Source organism: Syngnathoides biaculeatus, chromosome 17, assembly GCF_019802595.1.
Source record: "Syngnathoides biaculeatus isolate LvHL_M chromosome 17, ASM1980259v1, whole genome shotgun sequence".
NCBI lineage: Eukaryota > Metazoa > Chordata > Actinopteri > Syngnathiformes > Syngnathidae > Syngnathoides > Syngnathoides biaculeatus.
The window spans coordinates 12391481-12415482 of record NC_084656.1 but is presented as its reverse complement, the minus strand read 5'-3'; the positions used below and the strand labels follow the sequence as shown (position 1 = coordinate 12415482).

The 24002-nt window shown below is 40.1% G+C and overlaps 2 protein-coding genes across 5 annotated transcripts; one reads left to right on the top strand and one right to left on the bottom strand.

Moving 5' to 3' along the window:
* Nucleotides 1–585: 585 nt before the first annotated feature.
* plgrkt (plasminogen receptor, C-terminal lysine transmembrane protein) lies at nt 586–10175 on the bottom strand. The gene is made up of 5 exons (XM_061800439.1): nt 10137–10175; nt 9744–9845; nt 2423–2553; nt 2047–2156; nt 586–977 (listed from the first exon to the last, which is right to left on the bottom strand). Exons 2-5 carry the CDS (start codon nt 9822–9824, stop codon nt 850–852), a joined length of 450 nt encoding a protein of 149 aa, XP_061656423.1. The 5' UTR covers nt 9825–9845; nt 10137–10175; the 3' UTR covers nt 586–849.
* LOC133490413 (programmed cell death 1 ligand 1-like) lies at nt 9706–18007 on the top strand. Of its 4 annotated transcripts, none has more exons than XM_061800436.1 (9): nt 9706–9828; nt 10497–10549; nt 11193–11253; nt 11422–11592; nt 11717–11813; nt 12706–12972; nt 13991–14107; nt 14997–15068; nt 16227–18007. In XM_061800436.1, exons 4-9 carry the CDS (start codon nt 11491–11493, stop codon nt 16295–16297), a joined length of 726 nt encoding a protein of 241 aa, XP_061656420.1. In that variant the 5' UTR covers nt 9706–9828; nt 10497–10549; nt 11193–11253; nt 11422–11490; the 3' UTR covers nt 16298–18007. The 4 variants fall into 4 exon arrangements, with proteins under 4 accessions (XP_061656420.1, XP_061656417.1, XP_061656419.1 ...); XM_061800433.1 differs by having other exon boundaries at nt 11330–11592; XM_061800435.1 differs by having other exon boundaries at nt 9714–9848.
* The last annotated feature ends 5995 nt before the right edge of the window (nt 18008–24002 follow it).

Here is a 24002-nt window from a genome sequence, read left to right as displayed (position 1 = left end):
GGTCAGATTTCTCATTCCCAATCAAATGTATTATTTCAGTCGTTAAAATATTTTTAAACTTAAATGTGGAGTTGAGAACGCCTGATGGAAAGGTTGTGGGACAATAGGAGTTTAACTCTCAAAAAGTTTAATTTGATTTTAAATATTTCCCATCAGGAAAATGATGACGGGACACTACATATTGATTGTGAGTTGTCAAAACATCCATAATGACAAAGTTACGCCTCTCTAAGCGTGATTATTTTGGTTATCGCATCTTTTTGGCTAGTAACCGGGGTACCTAATATTGTGACCAATGAGAGGAGTGTGTTATATCATGTTCCATCTCGATTGACTGGAATATGACACAAATTTGATTTATTCAATTTAAAAAGTGAAACTGATGTATTACTAAACACACAAAATTTCAACCTTACCTATATTACATTGATTTTGTTTGTTCCATGAGAGAAAGATTTCTTCAGATGTTGAATTTGGGGGTTTCCTTACCTGCGGCTACAGTTTATATTTTTAACTACTGTAACAAATTTAATTTTTCACTATGTTGCAATTTATTGAGATGCACGTACCCGTGTATACAAAAAAAAAAAAAAAAAAAAAATAGCAGTCTCATGAATAGGAAAAAACAGTGCACCAAAGGCCCCTTGAATCAAGTTGATCAGCACCAAGCAGGTTTAAAGTTGATATAGAGCAGTTGTGGGCACGATGAACGTTCAATGCAGGACAAGTTTTGCACTGCACTTAGTTCTTGCAAATCTCAAAAATAATAATCTGTCTGTCCATCGTAGGACCCCAAAGCATTAAAAGGTAGGTAACAATGGACGGTTTTGTGGTGGACAAAGAAAGGCATTATCTCTCCAAGAAGGAGGTGAGGCTGCTTTTCGAGCGTCGGGCCTTCTCTATGCTATCGAAGGTTGGAGCTCCGTGAGGCAAGTCCAGACGGTCGTTTTCGGACGTCATGATACACTCAGCCTCCCCTAAAAGGCAACGGGAGAGCGGGATGTAAGCTTTTATTTGATTTGATTTTTCTTAGGCTATGGAAGTTTACTTTCGTGTATTTTGGCCGAATGAGGTCCAGTTAAGTGTAAACCAGTGATGCCGAAGTGGGTGGGGCCACTGGTGCGTCCACTTTGCATGTATACATATTTAACCCTATACGAATCCTTTAAAAATCCACCTTGATTTGTCACTAAAAAACTTTCCAAAACACAGCAGTAAAATATCAGATCCTTTATTAATATATGTTTCATTCAAATTAGTTCCGCTCTTAAAACTACATACTACTGCCATAAAACATGAATGAAAACTACACATTATATATATATTTTAACCACTCCCTGAGAAGGGTTGCGTCAGGAAGGGCATCGGGCGTAAAAATTGTGCCAAACATATATGTGCGTTCATCTGAGATGACACGCTGTGGCGACCCCGAAAGGACAAGCCGAAAGAAACTTTTATATTTTTATATATATATATATATATATATATATATATATATATATTTTTTTTTTAACCCATTTAATTTTTTTTTTTTTTAACACAAAGAAAAAATGCAATTTCCCTAAAATACATTTCAGGGAATATATGATCCTTCTTTAGGTGGGAGCACATATTTTGTGCAGTTTTGAAATAGTTAGGGTTAGGTTAGGTTTAATTGGATTGAAATGTTTGAAAAAAAATGAAATCTTCCTCAGCTTACCAGAAATAATGATGGGAAATCTCTAAATTGTAGAATTATTAACCCAGTCATCCATTTTTTTTTCCTATTTGATGTCATTGGGGTGCCCTGGAGTCGATGTCATCATAATTTGGGTGAGAGGCGAGCTACACCCAGGACTGGTCGTCAGCCAATCATAGTACAGATACAAGTAACGATTCGCACCTATAATCAATCAAGTCGTCAATGAATGTGGGGGGGGAACCCTGACCTCCTGGGGTTAACCCACATAAGCGCTATATAAGGAAGCGCTAACTTTACAAAACATTTTAAATTAAAAATCAGAGGTTACAGTATAACAGGGGGCTCATTTACCTGACTGTCCTTACCTCTAATTCGATGAATAAGTGTCCCATAGGCATTGTCCATCTGATAGACAAATATGAAACCGAGCGGCAAGATAGGGGCCATCAGGGCTGGTGTCTTCCTTCTTAGGGCACTAGATTGAAAACAAATCAATTTGATTAATTTGATAATAAAACATGACTTGAATTCAGGGACTGCCTACACTTTGTGCATTGCCAGACTGACAGCCGTTATTTGCGTGAGAAGCCAGCGAGTCGTAAATGTGACATTTTGGGACTGTGTGATCACCGCAGCAGCGAAAGGCCAGCAAAACACAATGTGAAGCTGACAAAAAACACGAACACTCACACTCCAACACACACTGGCACAGTTCAAGTCTCTGCGAGATGTGAAACTCACCCAAGGGTGAGGCCGGTGGATACCACAGCGAAGAAGGTGCCGAAGTACTTGACAAACTCTCTGGACCAGGCAATCTGCATCGCCATCTGTCGCTCCCTCATCTGGTTCTGCATCATCATCTGACGCTCCAGCTGGACAAACACACACGTCACAATGTAAGTTGCTGGACATAAGGATTCCATATGGAATTATATAGTAGTTGCGCTACCTTTTGGCGGAGGTGGTGATTTACAGTACAGTTAAGGCCCGACAATTGGTAATTAGCCACTCGTATTGCCTGTAGAACCTACTACCAAAAAACTTTTTGATCAATAACTAATGTATATGCACTCAGCCTCATATTTTTGTGTTCTCTGTGCAGCACCCTAATATTAGACCCAAACACCCTGCTGCTTCCAAGGTGCCATTTTAAGGTAGGCCAAGGTAGCCTTAGCCACTCGCCAAATTAAGCATCAACATCAGCGTGCCAGAAGACTCCAGCGGAGGGCCAAAAATGGACCTTTCCGACCTGTCAATCGTTCGTACAATAATAACCAATCAGATAGCCGCATTGTCTTAACCCCTGGCTTGACACGCCCCTGCCACCATGTTGTCCCACAAACAATACTGGGTGTAAGTAGCGTGCGCTTGGAAAAATTAATGTTACAAAGAATTGGTCCTCAGATGTGCTTGGGGAACGTGCAATTCTGATGAACGATATCCGGCTAGGTTACAAGGGGCCCGGTTGATTTATTTTCCAAAGCTTAAAACACAGTTGACGAAGTGTCTACGATGGGTTAAGGCTTGCGGATGAGCGCACCTCCAACTAAATGTATAACATTGGACTTTTAAGACAGAGCACTGGGTTACACTACGAGCCAAGTCAAATGAATACACCCACTCACTTATATAGACTACAATGTTATTATTATTCGTGATCTTTCCAGGTAAAAAGTACTCACCCTGCCCTACGTGCGCAGTACAATTCCACTATTTTATCCTGTTGGATATCAATATGAAGTTTGTGCGGAGTCAAACATTTTTGCATCGATCGGCGACATTTCGCGGTAACTCTGACATTGCGTCAGAGTCAGTCCAAAATCTTAATTGCGTGTACATTTCCTTGCGTGAAATAGTTGAGAACTCTCTCTAGAACTCTTTTGGGCAAGTCTGATGCATTTGGCAAAAAACATACTGCATTATTATCTGGAATATACAACAGAGAATCGACTTCAAACCTGTTCCGTTCAGTCGCCATTTTGGAAACTTGTAGGACATGGCAACTGTAGCTAAGGAGACGGAGCTTAAGATCGCCAGTCGGAAAGGTCCATTGGCAACGGTGGAAAAGAACGATGACCAAAAGGCGATTCAATGTTTGGGCACATCTTTCTAGTATGAGCAAGTGTGGCCAAATTGTTGACTGACACGGTATTTGACATTTAATAAAGAACAGGTGAGAAAATATTGGACTCGGCAGACAGTATTTTTGACTGCACTGCTCCAGGTAAGTGTAACCAATTACTTGCATTCATCTGTTTGCCCTGTACCACATCTCCCTTTTCTGGAGATGAATAGCCAAAAAAAAAAAAAAAAACTGGTGGCATTTTCCAGTGTTTACTATAGTAATATAGAAACCATACTCAATAAGTCTTCACAATCTTTTTTGAAATATATTTGCTGTAGTACACATGGCAGCAGCACAACTATACATATGATGATAATTTGCAAAAAGCTTACAATAGCTGATAGAAAACTCATGTCACATAAACACGGCTAATGTCAGCAGTCAAATATGATAATGTGGTCCAAATAAAGGCCTCCTATTGTGACTCCATACGGACCACCATGACTTGGCCACAAGTGCAGTAGGCTTGAACACAATCGCCTTAAATTAGTATCCTTAAGCTGCAATTAACTGGCCTAAACATCAAATGCGAGTTTATACAGTGGAAACCATACTTGAGATAATCACAATCAAGCCTTAGACATTCTTTTAAACCCGTCAAGGTGCATGCTGTTCTAACCGCTTGTGGCCTTCAGCAGCAAAAGTTCAATTAATTACCAATTATTCATGTGTAAATTGTTTCCATGGAATACGCTTTGTCACATTTGCATCCATTCTGTGCTGATTGAAGTTTGTTTGGTGGCTTGCCATAGCAGAAGTAAAGCTTGGATATACTGACTGCTGTATGACAAATAAAAGGTAGCAAGATATACAACGGTACCTCTACTTGTGAAATTAATCCCTTCTGGAAGTCATTTCGTAACGTGAATTTTCACTAAACTTTCTTGGGGCCCATGGTGAAGAAAGATGAATAATCTTGGAAAAACTACAAACTAAAAAGTTGTACTTTTCCAATGTGCCTTCGCTTTTGACAGCGCCAGTGTTTTTCCGGGACAGTCGAGTGTCCAAGGCAATAAAAAAAGCATCATGGGTAAAGATTGACGTCCCTCGTAGCCAATGGGATGCCAGGAATATGCACGGTGATAGCCAATGAGAGAGAAGCTCTCCCGTGCCACACAAACCAAGATACGGGAAGTGCATCACGGGAAATGATTGGCCGAGCCAATCTCCTCAGTGCAAGACACATGAAATCCTGCATGGAGTTTGCTCAAAAAGACTTGAAGGATTCCAAGATGATGAGAAATAAGATTCTCTAATCTGATGAGTCCAAGATAGAAATTGTTGGGCTTAATTCCAGGCGGTATGTGTGTGTTTTTCAGCTGCAGGGTCGGGATGGCCTTTTGCAAACAAAGGAAAGATACCAAGTACGAGGATATAAAACCTTCTTGGGAGTGCTCAGGTCCTCAGACTGGGCCGAAGGAACTAACAACTTGCCAGACAACCTTAGCCAGAGCACTGACTTAAAAGTGAGCATCTACAGAGAGACCTGAAAATGGCTGTCTACCAATGTTCACTACCCACCGTGACAGAACTGGAGAGGATTCCCAAATCCAGGTGTGAAAAACTCTTGGCTGTATTAGCTAAAAAGAGTGCTTCTACTCCAGTGAAAAAAGTATTTGAACACCACGCTATATTGTAAGTTCTGCCACTTAGAAATCATGGAGGGGTCTGAATTTTCATCGTAGGTGCATGACCACTGTGAGAGAGATCATCTAAAAAGAAAAATCCAGAAATCACAACGTATGATTGTGTGTGATACAGCTGCAAATAAGTATTTGAACACCTGCCTATCAGCTAGAATTCTGACCCTCAAATGTGTGAGGTCATTAGTTGCATAAAGACACCTGCCTTGGGTGGGTCTTGGCTGGGTCTTTCAACATGACAATGACCCGAAGCACGCAGCCAGGAAAACCAAGGAGTGGCTCCGTAAAAAGCATATTAAGGTTCTCGTGTGGCCTAACTAGTCTCCAGACCTTAATCCAATAGAAAATCTTTGGAGGGAGCTGAAAGCGACACCCCAGAAACCTGTTTGATCCAGAAATCTGTGTGGAGGAGTGGGCCAAAATCCCTCCTGCAGTGTATGCAAACCTGGTGAATATATATATATATATATATATATATATATATATATATATATATATATAAATATATATATATGCACACACACAACCAGTACATGGTCACTACAGAATAAACAGACTGTACACCATATGACATTTAAAGTGGGACTGTCATCCCTAGTAACATTCTAAAATAGATATTGTAATGAAAAATACATGTAACAGTATTCACTTCAATGTCTATACGGGAAAAAAAAGTGAGTGGAGAGCGCGTCATCCATGCACAAAGTTGCGCAACTGAGTGTCCCTCGACATCCAAGTGTCCGCCATATTAGTCGCGTCCTCCGTCCTTGACGTCATCGTCACTTCCACCGTTGAAAACATGCAGTGCCTGCTACTATGGAAGTCGAACAACAGAGATATTCGGATTTTTCCAACGCCCCTTCTGACACCAAAGCTCTTTTCGAAAAGGACAACACCACGCAACCGAGTGAAGTTACTGCAGCAATATTACACTATTGTTTCGAGCCATATTCAGATGATATCCAATCATGGCCAAACGCACCCCCGTCCGATCCACTTCCGCGTCTGAGATGAGCCATCGCAGCCAGCCAGTGTGGCTTATGACAGAGCCAAGCGGTGCTGCTTTAGGGGGGTGCTCACACTCGAGCCGGGGAGCTTTATGCGCGCACGCGACTGAGTAACGCATTCTCGGCTGGGTTCTTCAGAGCCGCCCCCGTCGCAAAGCCAGACACGCAGCCTTCGCAGAAGCTGTGACTGCCGAATGTTGTGGCTGAGTTTCGGCTCCGTGGCATATAATGAGGAGGTGGAGCCGAGCTATGCTGCTTTTAGGGGTATGTTCAAAGTCACCGCAGTACGCGATGAACACTATCGAGATGAGGCTGAGTGAGACATTTTTAGCTGGGCGACACGCACATCGACACATTTCATCCGCGGATCTTTTGTTACGTTATGAGAGAGACCGATTACGTGGTCCGTCCAAAACTATTATTTTTGTTTTTTTAGTAGCTGTATGCACACATCAACAGGACCAGTACCAGGAAGTGGGAATGATTACTAAGGAGGAAGTCAGAAAGGCACTACAAAGGATGAAAAATGGAAAGGCAGTTGGTCCTGATGACATACCGGTAGAGGTATGGAAGCAATTTGGAGAGATGGCTGTGGAGTTTTTGACCAACTTATTCAACAGAATACTAGCGGGCGAAAAGATGCCTGTAGAATGGAGGAAAAGTGTTCTAGTTCCCATTTTTAAGATCGAAGGGGATGTTCAGAGCTGTGGGAACTATAGAGGAATAAAGTCGATGAGCCACACAATGAAGTTATGGGAAAGAGTAGTGGAGGCAGACTCAGGACAGAAGTAAGTATCTTCGAGTAACAGTATGGTTTCATGCCTAGAAAGAGTACCACAGATGCATTATTTGGCTTGAGGATGCTAGTGGAAAAGTACAGAGAAGGTCAGAAGGAGCTACATCGTGTCTTTGTGGACCGAGAGAAAGCCTATGACAGAGTACCAAGAGAGGACCTGCGGTACTGCATGCGTAAGTCTGGTGTGGCAGAGAAGTATGTTAGAATAGTACAGGACATGTATGATGGCAGCAGAACAGCGGTGAGATGGGCCGTAGGTGTGTCAGAAGAATTTAAAGTGGAGGTGGGACTGCCTCAGGGATCAGCTCTGAGCCCCTTCCTGTTTGCAGTGGTAAAGGATAGGCTGACAGATGAGGTTAGACTGGAATCCCCTTGGACCATGATGTTTGCAGATGATATTTTGATATGCAGTGAAAGCAGGGAGCAGGCGGAGGACCAATTAGAACGATGGAGACATGCACTGGAAAGGAGAGGAATGAAGATTAGCCGAAGTAAAACAGAATATATGTGCGTGAATGAGAAAAGTGGAGGGGGAAGAGTGAGGCTACAGGGAGAAGAGATAGCGAGGGTCGACGACTTCAAATACTTGGGGTCAACAATACAGAGCAATGGAGAGTGTGGTCAGGAAGTGAAGAAACGGGTCCAAGCAGGTTGGAACAGCTGGCGAAAGGTGTCTGGTGTGTTATGTGAAAGAAGAGTCTCTGCTAGGATGAGGGGCAAAGTTTACAAAACAGTGGTGAGGCCGGCCATGATGTACGGGTTAGAGACGGTGGCACTGAAGAAACAACAGGAAGCAGAACTGGAGGTGGGAGAAATGAAGATGTTGAGGTTCTCGCTCGGAGTGAGCAGGTTGGATAGGATTAGAAATGAGCTCATTAGAGGGACAGCCAAAGTTGGATGTTTTGGAGATAAGATTCGAGAAAGCAGACTTGGATGGTTTGGACATGTTCAGAGGCGAGAGAGTGAGTATATTGGTGGTAGGGTGCTGAGGATGGAGCTGCCAGGCAAAAGGGGGAGAGGAAGACCAAAGAGAAGGTTTATGGATGTGGTGAGGGAAGACATGAGGGCAGTTGGGGTTAGAGAGGAAGATGCAGGAGATAGGCTAAGATGGCAAAAGATGACACGCTGTGGCGACCCCTAACGGGACAAGCCGAAAGGAAAAGAAGATGCACACATCAACACATTTCATACGCGGATCTTTTGCTACGTTATGAGAGAGACGGATTACGTGGTCCGCCCCAAACTATTATTTTTTTTTAGTAGCTGTATACATACCTACCTGTTATTTGGAACCCACAAAGCTCTTGTCCTTTGCACCCGTGCAATCCATTTTTCACAACAAACGGGGTCTCTTTCAAACTTATGAAGGGTAATTTCATTCTCCCAAGTGTTCAAGCAATGTCCAGCAATGCAATGAGCCGGCATTTTGGCTAACACGAAGGAACAACGAGCTACCTTCCCGGAGGTAAAACTAATGGAAACAAACGAGTCCACGAGGGGGTGCCGCTGTCCTTTACGTCACTTCCTGCTTCTTCTTGAAAACAAATACCTGAGAGGATTTTCATGGCGGGAGTTACAAAAAGCTGTATACGTCAAAATCATGTTTTGTGGTGAAAAAACACATGGGACCATATTGACTGTGGGTTTTTCATTAATAATATACCAAAAATCATCCGTTTGACGACACTTGACCTTTAATGACATCAATGACAAGAGAAGCAAAAAAAGTGCAATGATGCCCAAAGAAGCTTTCAAGGCGACAATGTGGAAGCAGAGGTGGGAAAACGCATTGACATTTCTTTAAGACCTCCAAGTTTACGCCACATTTGGACAACTGATTATGACAATATATTAAACGTGTAACTGTTAAGCAGTTGGGTATACTAAGCAGCAGTATTTTTTTTTTTTTTACAAAATAAAAAAAAAATGGATGATAGGACAGTGGAAATTATTAACACATTACGTCATATATTCCTTGAGCGAAACTGAGTCACTCCTCAGTGACGTATGGAAACAGCAACGTCATGTATAACACTCAAACTTCAATTATTTAAAAAGAAAACACTCATCAGGAGCCAGATAGAGTAGGGGGAAAACTACGCCCACTCCTGTCCCCCACCACAGATCCATGGCACATCCGAGGAAATAAATAATCCACTATAACATATAAACATCAGATATCAAGATATAGATATGATTTGAATGACGAATTATGATTCTAGCCACGCCCTATTATCTAAAAATAGTGTGACTTAAATAACTTTGTCATACGTCAGCATGATTGAGCAAAAAAACACGGAATTCCTTCCAATTGGTCTTTATTCACCAAAAGGATTTGCCCAACTACAGTCGGTTTTCTAGTGACGTAAATAGACAGGCAGAACAATGCTTTCTGTCAACGCCTCAAGCAAATTTATATTTTTACATATTTACATTTTATATATTAAACATCAGTCATCCGTTTTAAGATCGCTACAGCAACTGGACTCACCTGTAGTCTTGAATTATGCAACATAAACTCCTGCTGTTTTCTCAAGTTTGCATCCATGGACTTGGAGAGAAGAAAGCCCATGGTGGTGAGTCTACCGCTTAACTGGTGAGAAAAGAAAAGGGAACAAAAATGCCCTAAATGCACAAAGACTTGGTCGCATCGTCGTTTAATGGACTGTCCTCGAAGCACTTGCTATAAAGTGGGAATCCACTGACTCACCTCTAACTCGCTACTTTACTCTTAAGCTTGACGTCCTTTTTTATCTAAAAGGCTCATTTCAAAATGACATTTTGGACTTTCGAAAAAACTTTCTAAGAGCTAGGCGCGGCTGTCGTCCTGACATTGCTAACATTTCACGACCTTGGAAGTGAACATTTGTGAAAAGATACATACCGGGGGGGAAAAAATGGTCAACTATCAAGGTGACTCGCGCACGACTGTCAAGGACTTCCAAACACTGCAAGTCATGAATTTTAATAACATTAACAGAAAATTTTAAGAAAACAAAACAGCTAGCAAAACACTAAAGACTGCGTTTCCGCTCTCAATTTCAAAATAAAAACACAATTTCCACAGTCGTAGACTAATCCCGCATTCACAACTATCATTCATCACCTTACCTATTATCAGCTAAGAAGACGCCTTTTGATCGATTTTGTAATGTATTATACAAATAATATAAAATATTTACTGCGACCCCCCCCCCCCCCAAAGAATGGATCTTTCACGTGGCCCGCCCCTTTTTCCTTTCAGGAACTTCATGACGAACATGAAAACTCGCCAAAAGGAATCACACATTTACAAAGGTAAGAATGATTTATTGTTGAAGAGAATCGTTGTTAATATTCTATTCAATAATATACTTTGATTTGTGTATTCATGTATTTATTTAACACGAAAATACTAAATCTATAGAATGTTGGATTTTTTTTAAATCCAGTTTTGAATTCATTTTATCTTCATATTGTTATATAATAAAAGCTGTACCCCCGTCCCCAAAGTCTGAACTATTTTCGATTCCCTTCAAATGTCTACTTTGATGTACATTAAATAAATAAAGATAGCTCTTTTTGGATATCAGTGCGACAAATGATAAAAACCCACTCTAAAATACAGTATGTCTTGTTGGAAACTTTCACATCATCACTAATCATCAAAAATTAAAGCCAAGTAAGTTTGTTTTTGGGATATTCCTATAAAAAGCATTAACGCCTAAAAGTTTTTGTATTTTTCAAAATTCCGTTTTCTCCAGTTCAATTGTCGTTTCAACATTATTGCTTTCCACCAAAATGTGTAGTCTTGTGTTTTGTCATTTGTCATCATGTCATTTTTGTTTTTTGTTTTGTATAATTAGCAAATGAATGAATAAATAAAAATGCACAAATAATGATGTAAATGGTTTTTAGTGGAGAATTTTGTCTCTCACCCTTTCTTCTCTTTCCGCCTCAGGTCCAAATGAAGTGGTCCAGTGTTTTTATTTTGAACGTCATGTTCCAGCCTTGTCTCCAAGGTAATTGTAGTTGAAAGATGTCACTTTTAGGAAGACTTTGATTTCATATCTTGGCTTTCTCCTGCTTTCCATCAAGTCTTGTTAACCACCGATGCGGAGCAGACCTCATATCAAGCCGAGCTAGGAGGAGATGTGGTAATGGGCTGCCGGTTCTCCCCTGTGTCTCAGCATCCTTACAAGGACTTGGCAGTGTCCTGGCACCATGTTTTGGGGGCTCGGTCTCGGGTAGTGTACTGCATGGATCACGGGCAGGAGCAAGCCTCCCTCCAGAATCCGGACTTCAGGGGTCGCGCCAGGCTTCTCACCGAGCAGATTAGAGATGGCTGGGCCAAGCTGCAGGTCAGGTTATGACTAACTCCCCCCCGCCTTCATTTTTTCCTTGTCTCCCTTTGAGTCAAAGAATTAATTTGAGCAAGAAAAACAGTGAAACTGAATGTGAGTTTTCACTGTACAACTGTTACAGGTGTCCGGACTGCGCATCAACGACTCTGGAATCTACCAGTGCATTGTATGGACAAAAAACGGGGCGGATTTTAAGAACATTAATTTATTTGTTTCTGGTAAGCAGGACATCTTGACACGTGGCTTTCGCACCAGTATGGCAGGGGCGCACGCCATATGGACTATTCATATTTTAAAAAATAGCAATTCTAAAATCAGAAAACCTCAGAGGAGCTGTTGTAAAAGCCCACAAACACTCATTTGTTTAGAATGAACAGTCTTCTTTTGGTCTTGCACAAATTAATTAGCCTGATTTACGGGGTGGCCCACATTACGCCCCACATACTGCGGGGCCAATCGCGAGTAGGATTGTAAACTTGGCAATTGAACTAGCAACTTGTGTCATATACAAAGTGCATAGTGTAGCCGAAAAGCAAGCGGCAATCAAGATAAGGAAAGTATTTTCACTCAAGGAGGCAGCACTTCACATCCTACACTGGATGTATTTGTGCCACATGGCCGCCAAACCTGAACCACCACCAAGTCAACTACTTCGCTGAGCGGTTATGTGCCGCTTATTAGGAATTTACGCTAATCAGTGCATCATGTAAAACTGAACGCAGGTCTGCTTACTTTTGGGCTTTGACATAGTAGTCCGGGGGCAACGCGGTATCCATTTCGTCTACCTCCCAGGCTGGAGACCAGTCTTGGGTGTACCCTGTGTCTGGACCCAAGTCAGCTTTGATAAGCTCCAAGACTTGAATGAGGATAAACACTCTTTTTGAATCTGTTCCGTAACGGCGGGGTGAATATGTACATTTTTAAAATGGCCGGACACAAAGTTATTTGGTTGTTTCATTATACACTTAGCGGACAGGCCCCCTGGAGACCCAATTGTTTGTATACAAGCCATTCAAAAGTACATTTGTCGTATTACAATACAGCCTGTCCACTTTTAACAGCTAACGATCTTATCAGGTACCAAATGTCTGTTTTATCTCATTTTTGCAGCACCTTTTAAAACGGTCACCAAAAACATTTCCATATCAGCAAGAGGGGACGAGCTGACGTTAAGCTGCCGGTCCGAAGGCTACCCGATGTCCACGGTGACTTGGGGGGACCCTCACCGGCGAGAGCTCAACGCAAGCACCGCCGTCGTGTCAACGGGCGACGGCCTTTTCAAAATCACCACCCGGATACGAGTGGCGTCACGGCAGGAAAGCAACTACACTTGCAGCTTTGATAGCAGCGGCTCCTCTGCTACTTTTCTCATTCCCGGTGAGTGTGAGCTTCTTGACTTTCAAACACAAGAGTTACCATATATGCGTCCTGTTATGTGTTTTTTTTTCCTTTGGGGGAGTTCAGATTAAAGGTTGGTGTCGCTCTTTATTGGTGGGCCTGAACAACGTAGGAGGTTGACTCACTGACTTCACGTCCACGTGTAGGAGTAATGTGTTATCTTGTGTGGACGTGTTACATTTCGTTCCATTCCTTTGATTGCAAGTGAAAAACGCATTCAGTGTTGATTTTTATGGAAAGTTTCACAGTATATTTCTGTTCCTGAATGTGAGATCCGATCTGAATTCTAAATGAAACTGAGCGTTAAGGAGAGAGATGACGCCTGCACCTTTTTCCCCGTGTCAGAATAATTTCCACTTCGCATCACGTAGTTGCTCCCCCACAAAAAGCCAAAGAAAAAGCAAAGCACTCTTGGACTTTCTTTACATCAGAAGCGGTCAAACTTTAATGCTCAATGTCTCCATTTGGAGATGAGGTTTAAAAAAATAGAATGAATGAATGAAATTATGAAGTAAAAAATTTTCCGTTGCATTGATAAATAATTATAATTATTAACCAATTATTTGATAAGACAATTAAATGTTACACAATGTTTTTTTAATGTTCTACATTGATTTTAATAAACCTGTGCCCCTAGTAAAGATAACCAGCTCAGAGACTTGATAGATGGGTGGATTTTAGACTGGATGAACAGGTGGATTTTAATTTAAAAATATCTCAGAAAAAATCTACACCCAAAGTAATGCGAGAAATATGACAGGACATTTGACAATGTACAGTAAATACTGGAGAAAAGAACTGAATCTAGTTTTTCAGGAAATTCTGCTGTATTTCCAAATACATGTATGTTTCTTTTTGTAAACCTAGCAGAAACCAAAAAGTAAGTAAAAACATGATCAACGGCATGTTTGGTTGTTTTCATTGTGCCCAATCAAGTGAAATATTTCACATGATGAGTCACACACGATTCTTCGTTTCCCATCATTTCTGTTTACAGATGACATACAGCTCCAGGAGGAAATTAAGTACAATGTAGTTGTAATCGGTGCAGCAGTCGGCGTCATCACATGCATTGCAATTGCACTGTTTGCCTTCATTGTCGTGCACAAAAAAGGTAATGAAAAAAAATGTCAGTTTTTCTGACCTGAGATGACTTGCGTCATAATCAGCGATTTTGCATTTTGCTTTTTTTTTTTATAACTGACACATGTTAGAATGCCCTGCTTTGCTCATTCGTATGTTTTGCAAAAAAAAAAAAAAGCCAATTTAAGATTTTGTCCAAATATAACAGATTTTTTTTATCTCTCTCCGTGTTTAAATATGAGTTGAATATGACCGGTTAGCTCGTCTGTCTCACAGTACCAAGGACCCGGATTCAAATCCGGCCTTCCCTTGTGTTGAGTTTGTATGTTCTCCAGCGTGCCTGCATAGGGGTACTCTGTTTTTTTCCCGACATTCCAAAAACATCTGCCGATGTTTGAATATGGTCAATACTACAATGATCTTAAAGTTTTTTTTGAGGACATAGTAGAGAAATGACGGGAAGAAAAAAAAATCTGTTTCCACATGTGTCATATTCCTCTCATTATTGTGAGATCTCTGGAGGGGGGAAAAGTAAGCAATTGATTTGAATGTAAACAAAAATGCAAAACGCTCATTCTTTGATTCGTGTTTGACTAACTAAATACCCTGCTAAAAAAAATTCCATAGAAATTCTATAGAAATCTATATAATTTGTACAGAACAACTTGTTCTGTAGAACTTTGGCTGTGAATTTCTATTGAATTTCTAAAGAACAATAGAATTTCTATAGCAATTCTATAGGACTTGGGTTCTCAAGCTCTATAGTTCTTTAGAAATTCTTTAGAAATGTTCTATAGATAATTTTTTAGCAGTGTATAAAACAGGTTAACAAGACAGAGCTATGCATTCCAGTCATTTTCATTAGTTTTAGTGTATGAAGTGTCACTCAAATAATATTGTTCCATGTTAATCTCTTACAGGCCTTTGCAGGAAAATACGAAATATCCCGATGACGCAAGAAGAGGAAGAAAAAATAAATGTTTTTCCTGAAGGTAACTGATTTAATTTACATTATGTAGTAGGAAGAGTAGTGATACTCATACTTAGAAAATGTGATGGTTTTTTTTCAGGTTTAGAGTTCAAAATAGAGATTAGGCTTGGTTTAAGGTTTGGGAGAGCGCAAGGGTTAGATTTGGGATCAGGGTTAGGCTTTGGGGGGGTGTCATGCTTTTGGTTTCTATTTTAGCAGACAGTGGCCTATTCGTGAAAACTAACTGGAGAACCCCGCAGACAGCGCTACAGTTTGACCCCGTCGCTCGATGTGCAGTAAGCCTTATTATTTGAGGTTAGGGTCAAAGGGACATGGTACGGGTGAGCGTAATGTTTCAGGTAATTTGTGTAGGGTCAACTTATTAGGGTATGATTTAGTGTGCCACTGTGATACATTTTGTACCATAATGATACCTCACTTGGATGTAATTCACATGAAACACAAAGTTGCACAAGTCTTAGATGAACACTAAGACCAGTGGTCTCAAACTCTCGTCCCGCGGACCAATTATGGCCCCCAAGATGATATTTTGTGCCCCCCACCTTACTATGGAAGTTAAATGATAGTGCGGCCCTGAAGTTTTATATGAATGCCGCTTTTACAGTGTTGTGTGCGGAGCTGACAAACCTACCAATCACGGTGGGTTTATGGCTTTCACGGATGTGACAGCGACCAGCCTTGATGCAAGCAGAGAAACATTTTTCATTAAAAAGTTATAGTGGCGTCTCCATGGAGAGTTTCCTGAGTAGTTCTGCACAGAATTTGTTAACCACAAGCTTCCTTGCTTATCTTATTTTGTGACGTTTTCTTTAAATTTCTCATTTAAATCGCGTGCGCCAAGGCTGCGGCCCAGCCTCAGCTAGAATGTGCCCACAGCGGCCCCAAAGGTGAATTGAGTTTGAGCCTTTCAGATACTGTATGCACGTGTGTATAAAATTAGATAAATTAGTTAAAGATTTGCTCAGAGGCTTACTTTGACTGTCTGCAGAACTTACAAAAGACCAGCAAAAAGAATTTTTGCCTCCGGACGGAAATATGGGGATACTTAAAAGCAGAACTTGTCCCGCCATCTGCTGATTGAGTAAAAAATGAATAAAATGCAAAAATTGTTGTCGCAGTGATCACAATGCTGAAAAATGCATGCTCCGCTTGTTTGCAGTTCATCGGAGAGGGAGCTTTTCTACAACGACAGCCAAGTCGTCTGAAGACCAGCATTTGTATTTGTTTTAGCAAAGACTTGAAAGCTTCAAAAAAGGCGACATTGGTCACACTGACTGTTGTAGTAATTGATTTAGTTTTTACAATTCATATAGTGGAACCTCCCAAGTTGAATACCTCACAATTGATAAAATATGGATGGAAATATGGAAAGCCAGTGGCTTTGTGACTAAAATGATCAGATCTCGTTCAGGGGTCTTCAAAGTGTCGCCTTATCACTTTTAATACTTGTTTTGTAGGTTTGTTTAGTTTCAATGAACAGTACTCCCTACACTTTGATAGAAGTTCGGAATGCTAAAATGTTCATTAAGCCGGCGCCTGTCCAGTTATACGATACAACTGAGTAAATTAATTATAAAAAGTATACATAAGTATATGCATCTTCATATAAGTATAAAATATATTTTGGAAGGTAACCGGCATTATGTGATGGATTATTTTCCACTTTGAGGTTCCACTGTATACTGAGCATTCTCATAAACATGCTTTTTTGTTTTCTGTACTTCATAAGGAATTGTGTGGCTGGCCACCCAAAAAATAATTAGATAAAAAGTACAGGAATTAGCTGCAGCGTACCTCAGGGTTTTATTCTAGGCTCTGTCTTTTTGTTCTGTTTTTGTCCGTTTCTGAACTTCTAATAGGAATGTCACAACACACCTCGTAATACATGTTTCAAAATGTATGTGAAAAAATATGTATAATCGCTCAATCCTGCACAAAGTATTGAAGACAAAAACTGTTCAGTATTAAGAAGTGATACATTGTATGATGCAGATTTAAAAAAGTACTTTCATGCTTCTACTATCAGTTTACTAAAGTACTGGCAAATCTGCAAGTATTCAGTATCCATCCTTATGCAGTTCAGTGAACTATCAATATAGTGAAGTGTGTTTTTTTTTAGTTCCCTTTTGAAATGGTCATCACGAAACTGGATTATTTTTCATTGTACCTCATCTGAATTACAGTCAGAGTACATGTTTTTACAAGAAGAGAGAAGTGAATCGGGATAACATTTCAAGTGTCATTTGAGGTTCATTTACATCAAGAAAAAAAACAAAAGAGAAAGAAAGTGGTGATATTTGGTACTATTTGCTTCCATCATCTCAATGGAATGTGGTCCGTCTGTAATCTTAAATTTAATACTTACAATACCGTCACCAAAGAGATGTATAAATAAGCCTATTGTTAACTCATCAAGGAAGTTATTCATTCAAAGCAGCTTCTATCACGTTTCCCTGCTAAAAAAATTTTTATAGAACATTTCTAAAGAATTTCTAAAGAACTATAGAACTTTCGGACCCAAGTCCTATAGAATTTCTATTGTTCTGTAGAATTTCTATAGAAAATCACAGCCAAAGTTCTATAGAACAAGTTGTTCTGTACGAAATCTATAGATTTCTCTAGAATTTTTTTCTTTTTTTAGCAGGGTCAGTTTGCATTCAAAATAAATAAAAAGCCCCACACTGTACACACAGTACATGAATGACATTGTCATTTTCAATTCATTAAATCACTCATAATAAAGCAGTATGTTTTAGGGAAACGCCTCATTCTTACGAGAAACGTCATTTACATATAGTCGCATTATGAAGGAAGATTTACAAAAAGTCCCACTTGATTACTGAAATTGGCAAAGTAAACACTTTTCCTTCATATTATTGCTTTGTTCAAAAGGAAGTCTGGGTACCCCTGCTGAAACCCGAACCCAGAAAAGCAGTAGATAATGGATAGATGGACGGGGGGTCATCTCTCGTTGATGAATAGTTAAGAGATTTAAAGGTTTCATGAAAGTGTTATTTTTCAGTGCTGTGATGGAAATCATAAAAGAAGAAAAATTGTGACAACAAAGCAGTAGTGATATGAGGGAGAAGGGTATACTTTAACAATTTCAGTAATGAAGTGATACATTTTGTAATTCAAAGTTCAAATTCTCAACAATTAATTGGTCCTTTTGGTTGAAAGTCGCATTCTCGAGACAAGGTTGCCATCTAACAACGTTATCATTTTTAAGAGTACTGCATGTGAAAATAGCTCTCATTAGGCTACGTGATACATACTCATTTTTTTACATTACAAAATTAATATTTCACATCTTAATCACATTGTTCATGTGAGTGAATCAGTAATGTGTTCAGTGTATGTTTACAAACTACTTTATCGTGTACGGGGTCAAGTAGCCCTGCGGAAGCACATTTGTAGGCCGCCCTATTCTGAAGAAACTTATTAACGGCATGGCTGTTCATGGGAAAATATTGTTACTGATGAATGAACAATTCATAATAATGAGATGTCATTTGAGTAAATTGAGTTGTGTCAAATCGGTATCGTTTAGCAATCACTGGTTCGCAAGACGTAGCTCTCAATTTCTGGAACGTTGCTGGCCCCTACTGGAGGCTTTTATGAAAAATTGGCAAGGTTTCATTTTCCCCCTGCAGCCTCCATAAGGGTCACTAGATAGCGCCATCCTCCTGGCCACACACAGCCAGCATAGGCGCTCGTCGCCGCTTTTCATATTGGCAAAGAAGAATTTAATCAACTAAGGTCACTCTTGGGTTGTAGCATCACAATAATTAAAAAAAAAAAAAATCTTAGTTGAGTTTTTAAAAATACATGTACATTTTTACAATTTGATGTATTATTAGCAGACAATTATTGTTGAAGTATCTTGCTCAGGCATTAATACAATCTAATTCGTCATGTTCAAATTAAAGACCGCGGGATCAAGAATACTTTTTGTTATTATTGGTATTATATATATATATGAGAGAGAGAGAGAGAGAGAGAGAGAGAGGTATAAATGGCAGCATTTACAGATGTCACTAAAGTAAAATAAATTGAATGGAAGTTGCATTTATCATGTAAGAATTAGGAAGAGCTCTGGATCAAAATAAATGAGAATGTTAGGTAAAGATACATATAAAATGGTCAGATTTCAATTTCTGAAATTCCTATAGGAAATTGTTTTGGAAACTAGATTCATTAAATAAAATTAAATAATTACTGCATCTGGAAATTTCAGATTAAAATAAAGGAAGATACAACAGTTTATTTGACAATGCGTCACAAAAACGTTTTTGTTTTTTTTTTATTTCCAGGATCATGCCCTTTCCTTTTATAGGATTATTTTTTTCACCCTCAGTACTGAACAAGATTAGATGAAATAAGATAATAGCCTCAACCCAAACCTTTAAAGTGTAGTTTTCTCAGATCATCCTTTAATTAAAAAAAAAATAATCATTAAAAAAAAGTAGATAGCAGTGTTCGGAATGAGAATAAATACATTCATCAAGAATATTCAATTTTCTAACCCTAATCCAAAAACTAACATAATTAGTTAATCTGTGAACTGACCAGAACTCATTAATACAACGTATTATATAACAAATAAAATAAAATTAAAATACAAATAAAACATTGAATGAAATCGAATTAATAAAAACTTATGAAAGTCTTCTGTGAGTTTATTTCTCCCCTTGCTTCCTGAAACTAGATCCTGATGGCTTGGCTCTTAGTCTTTTATTTGAAAATAAATATTTATATAAAATATAAATCGGATTGTTTTACATGAGTGGATAAAATTCCAGATTAGGAATCTTTTTCCTGCCTTTCTCCTCTCCAACTCCAACGCTGTGTTTTGCAACAAACGCAGACCAACAGCCACTCAGTACCCCCCACCCCTCCCCCCCGCCCCATTTCCTCTTTTGACCTAAACCTTGCAGACCAAAGGAGTTGGTTTCAACTGGTAATTAATATTCGTGGGGGGAAGGAGGGGAAGCATGAGGAAGCAATTATCCTATGATGATGTCGAGATGTAAATGCACACGGCGTACACAGCAAAAGGCATGCACAGATTTCAACAGTAAGTGTATATAATAAAACATTGCGTGATGGGCTCTTCCTCCTTTGCTCGATGGCGTTTCCTTCATACATTTAACACCAGTTGACTGAGCACGGTGGACGAACTGCCGGGAGTTTTGCATGCTTTGTATTCAAAAGAAGTGAACGACATATTTGTTTCCCCTCACATATTAGAAACAAGACCAAAAAATCAAGTGTGCTACTTTAAATGCACTCAACAAAATGCCGCATCATGCGTCAATAAAAGCAACGACATTAGTTTGTGTCAGAAAGAGGTTAATAATTCAGGGTTAAAGTTCACATCATCATGACTTTCTTAGTAAATGTGTGCCTACGTAATTGCAATAGCGAATGGGAACGTGATAGCTTAGGGTCATTTACACATTTGCAAGGATATATTTAGTCGAAACCTAGTCATCGTGTTGGGGCGACATCCATGGAGGACCTATTAGGTAAACATAGGCAGTGACCTGGAGCCCCTAAACCATCACATAAAAACCCATTTAAAAAGTTTACTTTCAATTTAAAGCAGTTATTGTTTTACTCTTAGTTCACATTCATCCATCCATTTTCTGAGCCGCTTATCCTCACGAGGGTTGCAGAGGTGCAGGAGGCAATCCCGGCTGTCATCGGGCAGGAGGCGGGTTACACCCTAAACTGGTTTCCAGCTAATCGGAGGGCACTTTGAGACACTCCTTGGGGCAATTTCTTTCAAAGTCATCAAAGTCTCCAATTAATTCATGTTTATGGGATGTGGGAGGAACCTGGAGAGCCCGGAGAAAACCCACGCAGGCACGGAGAGAACATGCAAACTCCACACTGGCGGGGCCGGGATCAAACCATTGATCTCATAACTGTGAGGCGAATACTTTACGGCTGATCCACCCTACAGAGCTTTTTATCAAGAATTAAGGATTCAAGCATTAAAGCAAACTCCCAAAAGTCCGTGTCTTCGTGAGTACATTGTACGGTGTATCGGTAGTGATAATTCACTTGTTAGATAATAACCCTGAAGAAGGAATTTCAGCACCTAATCTAGTTCAGGAAGTACGAGAGTTTTCTGAAATTCACACAATTTAGTTGACATTGATCATTAAAATCTTTGCAGGACAGCAATGTGAAGGGAGGGACATAGAATCATTCGGAGGCCCATGGCGAACTACTCTGCAAACGCTCAAGCTTTGGCTCGCGAACGCCCCGAGGTCCTGTAAAGTGTGTGTCCCTATACCAACTGCCGTCGTAGAAATGTAAAGAGTGTAAGGTTCACTTCGGGGTGGCGTTGTGTCAATTGGAAGCCGAAGCGATAGAAAAAGCACACTTGCTCGGTTGTCTTCTCCGGTGTGCATCCACGCATGCAGGCTGTGACCCGGCGCTGCCTGGTAATTGGGATCAGATGAGTGGCAGCAAACGCTGGGCGACCTGGCTTCTCCGGGACCCGCTCTAACCTGGAAGCATTTATTTTATGGAAAAAGATGTTTAGTTAAAATGCGGCCCAGCCCCTCTAATGACTCTGCTCTCTTGGCCGTGTGATGGATACGACACACACACACACACACACACACACACACAATCATGCCTCCATCACGAGCCCTCGTGATGGATATGACTGGTGAAAGCTCTGAACGCCGCTTCCTGAGTTCTCCGCTTCCTTCCTCGCAGGTCTCACTCAGTCAAGCTGAGCCGGGTTTCATTCTTGACTCGAGCTGGATTGGATTGCAGATTAACAGACTTCCTGTCCAATGGGTTTGGCGGTGTTCATCTGCTTTATTTATGAGCGAGAGCCGATGGTATAGAGCGCAGGTGTCCAACTCAAGGCCCCGGGGGCCATATCCGGTCCGGCGCATCCTCTAATGCGGCGCGCGAAAGCAGATAATTTGCGTCGGCCTCCATTATTCTTGCGAAAACCTGTTTGAACATTTTAAATTGTCCTATGTCACTATTTGCACATTAACGATCCCCTTCCATTGCACAATGTATTTATGTTCAAATTGTATGTTTTCTGCTGTAGTACAAGGGTGGTTCCAACTACCCGAGACAAATTCACAGTATCTTTTTAACAGATTTGTAGTACATACATTATGGTTAGGGTATCCTTCAGAGGGCCGTTATGACAGCGGAACAAAAATATTTAATCATCCCATCATATTTGCATCATCAATTTATGTATTAGCTTTGGAATTAGAAATCAAGGGTAATGTGTTTTTCAACTATTCACAGTTGCTAACACAAAAATGTTTGTAATATCTCAACTTTATCATTTATGATATGTGACAATTTGAAATTTTGGCACAGATTTTGACAAGAATCATGGAAATTGACACTCTAGATTTGGCTTCGCAGGCCACATAAAATCATGTGACGGGTCAGATCTGGCCCCCGGGCCTTGAGTTTGACACCTGTGCCTTGGGATAATGAGGAGATGAAACATGAACAAACTTTGTATATGTTTTCACAGTAATGAGGAAAACCGTACCAGTAATGTGGGCCACGACAAAAATGAGTTTGACACACCTGGTACAGAGGATGAATTGAAACAGTTTTGAGTTGGGGCAGGGGGCTTGAGTGAAGGACGACACATTGTGGAAAGGATTAATTGTATGTATTGGATTAAAAAAAAAAAAACGCATTATTATTATACACTAGTTAGCTGAGGTTTTTCTTTCAAAATGACATGTTAAATAGAACAATCATATTTTAGAAAACAACTCAAACAAGTGCTTTTTAGAAATGACATCATGCAGGATTGACTGAAAATTGCACAAGAAATGCATGGTCGTTGCCTTCCACAATTCATTTTATGGATCTGTAAGCCATTTATTTTTAAGGGTAATCTTATAAAATAAATTAGTGATGGTTATAAACCACAGTTCTTGACTGGTTTGCACATATGGCCTCACAGCTCTGAAGACGTGCATTTAAATCTGGCATCGCCTGTGTGGAGTTTGAATGCTTTTGCTGTGCTTGCGTAGCATTCCTCCCACATCCCCAAATCATGCATGGTAAATTACCGTATTTCCCCCCCTATAAAGCGCACCTTCAATTTGTGGCCCATTTTAAACCTTTTTTCATATACTGTATAAGGTGTACCGCATTATAGGGCGCATAAAATAGACGCTATAGTAGAGGCTGGGGTTACATTATGCATCCATTCGATGAAGCTGCGCTAAAGGCAATGTCAACGAAACAGTCAGATAGGTCAGTCAAACTTTAATAATAGATTACAAACCAGCGTGCACTCCCAAAATTAATAAACAGCTGTTTTACTATTTTCCCTGAGGTAAAGTCAGTGATGTAGTATTGTAGTAGTAAAGGAGTCATTTAGGGGTCTTTACGCAAACACGCAAATGGAAATGAAAGGGCACACTTTGCGCAGTTATATATCTCAGCATGCACTGCTCGCTACTTCTTCTACAGGTGACAATGGAGTCTGCGGCTGTTTACTGTAGTTGCGAGACTTGTTGCGGCTCAATATTGATCCTTAAGGAGCACTGGATTATAAGATGTACAGTCGGCTTTTGAAAAAAATTAAAGGCTCTTAGGTACGCCTTTATAGTGTGGAAAATATAGTAAATAAAGAATCTAAATGTTCCATATGTGTGAGTGGTTGTTTATTAATATGCAATTGGCTGAAAACCAGTTAAGGCTGTAACCCGCCTCCTGCTCAATGATAGCTGGCATAGGCTCCAGCACTCTTGCAACCCTTAAGAGGATAAGCGGCTTAGATGATGGATGGATGGATGGATGGGGAGAGTTTTTTGGGGTCATAGTTTATGGTATATTTATGGTTTAAACTTTTAACAAAATTTACCAGGGGTGGCAAACATGTCAGAGTAATGCACCATCATATTAAGGGTTGCCC